This window comes from Salmo salar, chromosome 18 (assembly GCF_965601325.2).
Source record: "Salmo salar chromosome 18, fSalSal1, whole genome shotgun sequence".
In the NCBI taxonomy this organism is placed as follows: domain Eukaryota; kingdom Metazoa; phylum Chordata; class Actinopteri; order Salmoniformes; family Salmonidae; genus Salmo; species Salmo salar.
The window spans coordinates 97,012,421-97,020,658 of NC_138308.1; the positions used below are offsets into that span (position 1 = coordinate 97,012,421).

Here is an 8,238-nt window from a genome sequence, read left to right on the forward strand (position 1 = left end):
GCTACTTCTCAGAGAGTTTTGCAATGTCAAGAAGAGTTAAACAAGGGTGTCTGCTGTCACCATATCTATTCGTTATGGCCATCGAAATGCTAGCAATGAAAATCAGATCCAATAACAGCATTAGAGGATTAGATATCCAAGGTTTAAAACAAATGCTGTCCATGTATGGGGTGGAAGGGTAGCCTAGTGGTTAGAGCATTGGACTAGTAACCGAAAGGTTGCAAGTTCAAATCCCCGAGCTGACGAGGTACAAATCTGTTGTTCTGAACAGGCAGTTAACCCACTGTTCCTAGGCCGTCATTGAAAATAAGAATTTGTTCTAGTTAAATAAAGGTAAAATAAAAAAAAATGTATGCCAATGACTCAACTTTTAAATTAAGTCCGCAAGCTAGATCCCTGCATTGTCTCATTGAAGATCTAGATAACTTTTCTGTACTCTCTGGACTAAAACCTAATTATGATAAGTGTTCAATATTACGTATTGGATCCTTAAAAAATACAACTTTTACATTACCCTGCATGTTTACCTATAAAATGGGCTGATGGTGAAGTAGACGTACTCGGTATTCCGGTATTCATATCACAAAAGATAAAAATAAGCTCTACACAATGAATTTCAATAGAAAACTTGTAAAAATAGACAAGATCCTGCAACCATGGAGAGGTAAATACGTCTATTTATGAAAAAATGGCCCTGATTAACTCCTTAGTCATATGTCAGTTTACTCACTTACTTATTGCGCTGCCCACTCCTGATGATTATTTTTTGAAATCATATTAGCGAAATATGAATTGAAAATGATACTTTTTTCAAAGTAGCTCTCTTTTTCAAACAAGCATTGCAGAGCTGGCTACAATTTCAATTTCATCCCCTGAAAAGATACAACAAATATTACAACACATTATGGCTGAACTCAACTGTGCTGGTTGATAAAATACCTGTATTTATGGGAAAGATGTTTGAAAAGGGTATTTTGTTCTTAAATGATATTGTAAATTGGAATGGTATAGTTATGTCCTTCATGGAGTTATCAGAATTGTAAGGAAAGGTCTGCTCAATCCAAGAGTACAACCAATTGATTACAGCATTACTCCAAAAAAGGAGGAGGCAGGTGGCAGCAGGAGGAGGTAGGGAACTGGTCTGTCTGCCCAACATAAAGGATCAAAACTTGCGGAGGAATAAAAATAGCATAAATAGGAAAGTATACCAGTTTCATTAGAGGACCAGGATGTTGACAACTGTGCCATACAGATTGCAAAATAGTTGGGAAGAGATTTATGATGTACCTATTCCATGGTACAGGGCGTATGAGTTGATATATAAAACAACGCATGATTCAAGACTATGTGCTTTTCAGCAGAAATTATTATATAGAAGTCTTGCTACCAACAAAATGTTGAATATTTGGGGCATAAAATCATCGAAGCTCTGCAGATTTTGTTGTGAGGATACAGCATCAATAGACCATTTATTTTGGTATTGCCCTCAGGTAGCCTGTTTCTGGGTTCAGGTTCAGGAATGGCTGAAAATGCATAGCATTGATCTAAAATTGACCCTAGATATAGTACTGTTAGGAGATCTGGAGAGACCAGGTCAGTCAATTACTAACATGCTAACACTCTTAGTAAAAGTATTTATCTTCAACTCGCAATCTGTGGAATCTATTCGATTAAATAGATTGAAATTGTACGTTAAACATCACAGCATAGTTGAAAGATATGTGTTGCGTAGAAACCCGAAGTGGGTGGCCAACAGAGATAGATGGGATGGGCTGAGGGTTGGTATGTGGAATTGGAGACAAGTGGGTGTGGAGTTGCTGTGTGAGAGATTGACCATCATTCTAAGAAACAAGTAAAAAATAAAAAAATTCTGCATAAAACTTAATAAAAAGTACATTTGAATGACACTAAGTGGCAGTGTTTTTACAACTAATGCCGGTTTGCTGAGGCTGATGCCGTGCAGGTGTTTGTACACATGCATACACACACACTCTCATTCAAATAAACACATATAATAACACACACATAGATGTAATAGTGCCAGACATGCACACAAACATATATAGTTGGAATTGCTGTTACAATTTTAGTTGTCCTTGATGCCCTTTGTTTTATATTTGCATTGTTGTTTGCTGTTTTCTTCTGTCTTTTCCTTTTTTCTCTTTCATTCTCTTGGTTGTTGGTGCATTGGGGGGTTCTTGGGGGTGGTGAGTGGAATTAATTGTATTTTTTATTTATTTTTCTCATCCTGGGGGTACTGTGGGAGGGGTCTCCAATGGTTGAGGGACAGCTATTGGGGGAATGTGGGGGGGATCTTGGAGGGGTCGGGTTCACGTTTTTTGGCCTGGTGGTAGATCGGCCAACATGCCCTTGAGCAGAGCATTGACCCTGGATGCTTCTGTGTGTCGCTCTGAATGGGAATCTGTGGATGACTGGTATGATGTAGTTGTTGAGCGGCTTCACTGCAAGTATATTGTATGTTTTGAGTATTCAATAAAAAAAACGAATAAAAATAAAATGCCGACAGATGACAGATTCACAACTAGCTCTTAGAAAACTTTGCAGTATTTTGTTTCTTTGTGTACTATTTTTGACATTATTAGTTCAGGAAATGTTTTGTGTCATTACGTACAGCCGGGAAGAACTATAGGATATTAGAGCGGCGGTAACTCAGCAGAACTAGCAACATTACGACCAGGAATACGACTTCCCTGGAGCAGATCCTTTGTTCACTCTCCCCAGAGCAATTTAATTTATTCCAGAGGCCGACCCACAACGTCACCGGTGGAGGAGAGGCACTCGAGGCGGCCTGCTGGTTCGACTTAGGAGGAGGGCACACCACCCACCGCTTCCGAGTATATTACTCGCTAATGTTCAGTCTTTGGTTAACAAAGTTGATGAGCTTAGAGCAAGGATTTCTTTCCAGAGAAACATCGGGGCCTGTAACATACTTTGTTTCACGGAAACATGGCTCTCTCGCGATACTCTGTCGGAGTCAGTAAAGCCAGCAGGATTCTCAGTACATCGCGCAGACAGGAATAAACAACTCTCGGGGAAGCAGAAGGGCGTGTTTCATGATTAATGACTCATGGTGTAATTCTAGGAACATACAGGAACTCAAGTCATTTTGTTCACCCGACCTAGAATACATCACAATTAATTGCCAACCATATTATCTCCCAAGAGAATTCTCCTCCGTCATCGCCACGTCCGTTTCCATCCCCCCTCAAGCCGAAACCTCGACGGCCCTCAAAAGAACTTGATTGGACTTTATGTAAACTGGAAACCACATATCCTGAGGCTGCATTTATTGTAGCTGGGGACTTTAACAAAGCAAATCTGAAGACTACGCTGCCGAAATTCTATCAACATATTGACTGTCCTACTGGCGCTGCTAATACAGTCGACCATTGCTATTTAAACTTCCGGGATGCTTACAAGGCCCTCCCCCGCCCTCCTTTCGGCAAATCTGACCACGACTCCATCTTGCTCCTCCTGTCCTATAGACAAAAACTCAAACAGGAAGTGCCTGTGCTTCGTACTATTCAATACCCTAACCAGAAACCGTGGATAGATGGTAGCAGTCGCACCAACCACCGCATTTAATAATCATTACGCTCGAGGCCCTGAACCTCACCCTGTGCAACTGGGTCTTGGACTTACTTACAGGCCGCCCCCAGGTGGTGAAGGTAGGAAACATCACCTCCACTCCGCTGATTCTCAACACTGCGGTCCCACAAGGGTGAGTGCTCATCCCCTCCTGTACTCCCTTTTCACCCATGACCGCGTGGCCAAGCACGCCTCCAACACAAGTTTGCAGACAACACTAAAAGGCTTGATTACCAACGATGAGACAGCCTACAGGGAGGGCGGCTCTGGGAGTGTAGTGCCTGGGAAACAACCTCTCACTCAATGTCAACAAAAGGAGATGATCGTGCACTTCAGGAAACAGCAGAGGGTGCACCCCCTTATCTACATTGATGGGACCACAGTGGAGAAGGTGGAAAGCTTCAAGTTCCTTGGCGTACACCTCACTGACAGACAAATGAACCACCCACACAGTGTGGTGAAGGCACAACAGAGCCTCGTCAACCTTGTGGATAAAGAAATTTGGCTTGTCACCTAAAACCCACACATTGCAGATGCAGTTGAAAGCATCCTGTCAGGCTGTATTGCCGCCAACGCTCGTCAGAGGGTGGTGCGGTCTGGCCAAGGAATTACAAATTATCCCCCCTCCAGGAAACTTACAACACCCAATGTCACCGGCAGGCCAAAAAGATCAAGGACAACCTCCCGAGCCACTGCCTGTTCACCCCGCTATCATCTAGAAGGCAGTCAGTACAGGTGCATCAAAGCCAGAACCGAGAGACTTAATAGCTACTCTCGCAAGGCCATCACTAGCACTTTAGAGGCTGCTACCTATAGGAAGCGGCTAGGAATCACTGGCCACGTCAAAAGTATTTACATATCTGCCATTCCTCATCTCATATGTATATACTGTAACTTCTTCCATAGGTTTATAGTCTTAATTCATTCCTACTTAAGTGTATACACGTTGTGTAATTTGTTAGATATTACTGCGCTGTCGGAGCTAGAAGCGCAAGCATTTTGCTACACCCACAACATCTGCTAATAACCTGCATGTGACCAATAGTTGATTTGCAATTACATTTGCATTGATGTCAGTGATTAGAGGGCAATAAAGTGCTGAGTACCAGGCAGTTATCAAGTATAGTAGGCTACTTATGACCATCAGCATAGCTTGGAAAAGCCCAGTCACATGGAATTGACTGCCTTCATGACCACAGGTGTGGTGGTAATACGGTCACCATAGCCTTATTCCTTCCATTTCCCAGAAATGGACTGGTTCAGCATATAACACCAACAATAAAGGAAGTGAAGCAACAATTTTAGCTCTGGATTTATTCATATAGAATGTGAATCAACGCCCATAGTACTGTAAAGACAAGCATCAAAGTAATTCCAATGTTTTTGCAAAGTCTTCTCAACGTCTTGGTTCCAATGCCTCTCATCAGCGAGCGCCACTATAATTAAACAAAAAACAAATATTAACACTCAGAACAAGCTGCAAAGAATGAACATTTAGTGAATGAGTGTACCTGCATGCACATTTGACAGAAGCAGTGCCTGGTGGAGTCTCAGTACCCGGGATCTTTTGTCCAGTTCTGGTAACACACCAAGAGGAACCTACCAGAAGTGGACATGTTAAAAAGCTGTTGCATAAGTCTTATTTTGTTAGTCCCCATGAGGTCAAATGCTATTTCCAAGGGGGTTAAGGTTAGAATTAAGGTACGGTTTTTGTGTTAAGGGTAGGGGAAATAGGATTTTAAATGGGACTGAATTGTGTGTCCCCACAAGGTTAGCTGTACAAGACTGGGTGAGCATTAACCTGTAGATCCCCAGTGTTGCTCAGGGGTGTATTCTCCCTGGCAGTCACACGTGGGGACGTAGACTCCAGGCGGGCCATTTATCACAGCATCTCTAGCACGCTCACAAGGGGTCTTGGGTCGTTTCATAGCATCTGGACACACAGGTAACATACATTGTAACGTAGACATAACATTCTGGAAGCTTGGGTTGCCTCCCGTGTGGGACCCTACTCAGAAGTAGTTTATACGGAATAGAGTTCCATTTCAGATGCAACCTAGGGACTTCCTGGCTAAAAATGGAAATTCTGCTACTTGTTTAAAGGGCCCACAGTCAATTCAGTTCCTGTGTTTGTATCATATTGTATAACTGCTGATGAAAAAAAAAAGACTGTAAAAGTGGGGGTAAATTCTATCAAGAAGTGACACTGATACTTGCTAGACAAGCCAGTCATACATACAGTTGAATGATTAAACCAATCATATCAGAACACCTCAGTCCAGCATCTAGACACCGATATACATCTCTGGAACTAGAGGAGTGGCAGGTAGCCTTGCCGTTAGGCCAGTAGTTCATATATCCATCTATGTTCCCTTCAGCAAGGCACAACCTTGATTATTCCAGTGTCAGAGGGTGTCCCATGGAGAACCGGTTATGAAAACATTTCCAAGTCACACCTGCATGTGTAAAATAGGACAGAGCAACACCCACTAATGTTTATTAAAATGCAGGTGTGAGGTATGTAACTCCTACCTCCCAGAGCAAAAACCGTGCTGACAAGCAGAATGATGGTCAATGTCGCCATGATGATAGGTCTCCTGAGAGAGAGAGAGAGAGAGAGAGGATTAGTTGAGAATTTTAATCAGCTGTGATAGTACTGGAATATTCCAAGTCAGTGGAATGGCTGGTGGAACTAGAGGAGAGGTTAAGGAAACCCTGTGTTAATTACAACACTTAAGCAACTGCTAAGGCAGCCTTTCCTAAATCCAGTCCTGAGGACCCCAAGAACCGAGTATTGGCAACACGGTGCTACTAGTCTCCTGCCAAAACTCAGGTATCATCTCTTCAACCGCATACAATAGATAAGCCTGGCACACAGGAATATGTATCCTTCACAGATGGCTCCTCATTTCTTATGTAGTGAACCATCTTTGACGAGGGCCCATAATGCACTACATAGGGATTGGGAAGCAGCCTAGATCTAGTCATAGACTACCCATTTACTGCAAAGGTAACTATTAGTCTATGCTCTTAAATGCAGGGCGGTCACTCCACAAAATGGCACCCTATATAGTGCACTACATTTGACCAGGGACACATAAGATTAAGGTGCCATTTGAGATGCAGAGACTCTATTAAATAATGACACAATCTGACCTTCTGCACTCTTCCAAGGAATTCACTGGGTGTGTCTCTCTCTCTGTTGTCTGTGAGTTATGGTCTACCTCTTCCACCTCTCCTTTTAAAGGACCTGTCACAGGTGTGACTAGTTGCCTCATTAACCCAACGAGAGATCCCGATGTACACCATTAGCCAGTGGTATAAAGTACTTAAGTAAAAATACTTTAAAGTACTAATAATTCGTTTTTTGGGGGTATCTTTACTGTACTATTTATGTTTTTGACAACTTTCACATCACTACATTCCTAAAGAAAATAATGTACTTTTTACTCCGTACATTTTCCCTGACACCCAAAAGTACTCGTTATATTTTGAATGATTAGCAGAACAGAAAAATGGTCCAATTCACACACTTATCAAGAGAACATCCCTGGTCATCCATACTGCCAAACTCCCTAAACACAAATGCTTTCTTTGTAAATGATGTCTGAGTGTTGGAGTGTGCCACTGGCTATCCGTAATTAAATTAAAAACAGCAAGAAAATGGTGCCGTCTGGTTTGCTTAGTATAAGGAATTTGAAATGATTTATACTTTTATTTTTGATACTTCAGTATATTTAAAACCTAATACTTTTAGACCTTTTCTCAAGTAATATTTTACGGGGTGACTTTCACTTTTACTTGAGTCATTTTCAATGAAGGAGTCTTCATAGGCAGTGAAGAGAGTTGTAGAGGAAGATGGGTCCAGTTTCGAGGGATCCAGAGATGCTCCCTGTGAGTATGCCGTTGCCAATAGAGAGTGATAGGAATAACATGTGTTTCAGTAAGGTTGGTTTCTTAGCATTCATAGCCATGGTTATCAACTGTACCACAGAAATGGAACATAAATCACCGAAAATGTATGTTGTGGTGGCAGCTGCAGAGAACTCCTTGGGTTATGAGATTTTACAGCAGAACAGTTATAAGGTGTGATGAACGATAGTGTCCCGTTCTCCCAGGCTGCCGGCCTGCTGTAGGATAAGATAGGGCCAAGTAGTGGAATAGTGGTGAGGTTTTAATGGGTCTAGGATCAGAAAGGGTAATGTAGTGGAATAGTGGTGAGGTTTTAATTGATCTAGGATCAGATAGAGCCAAGTAGTGGAGTTGTCGTGAGGTTTTAATGGGTCTAGGATCAGAAAGGTTCATGTAGTGGAATAGTGTGATCCAAAATCACATTTGTGATGCATACTTGCTTTCAAAATGGCTGTGTTGTTTTTCTTGTGAAGTTTATGTCCTAACATAATCTAATTTTATGCTTTCGCCGTAAAGACTTTTTGAAATCGGACAATGTGGTTAGATTAACGAGAAGTTTACCTTTAAAATGGTGTAAAATAGGTTATTGTTTGAGAAAATGAAATTATGAGATTATTGCTGTTTTGTATTTCACTGGCTGTTGAATAGTGTGTTCTCCAGAGAAGTTAACTGCCTTGTTCAGGGGGAGAACAACAGATTTGTACCTTGTCAGCTCGG

At 41.8% G+C, this 8,238-nt stretch overlaps 1 protein-coding gene across 1 annotated transcript; it reads right to left on the bottom strand.

Annotated features, from left to right (window-relative positions):
- Positions 1-4,908: 4,908 nt before the first annotated feature.
- Positions 4,909-6,902, bottom strand: LOC123728775 (uncharacterized). The gene is made up of 5 exons (XM_082965371.1): positions 6,766-6,902; positions 6,142-6,206; positions 5,411-5,542; positions 5,121-5,208; positions 4,909-5,045 (listed from the first exon to the last, which is right to left on the bottom strand). The coding sequence occupies exons 1-5, from the start codon at positions 6,885-6,887 to the stop codon at positions 5,033-5,035; spliced, it is 420 nt and encodes a 139-aa protein (XP_082821497.1). The 5' UTR covers positions 6,888-6,902; the 3' UTR covers positions 4,909-5,032.
- Between the last annotated feature and the right edge of the window lie 1,336 nt (positions 6,903-8,238).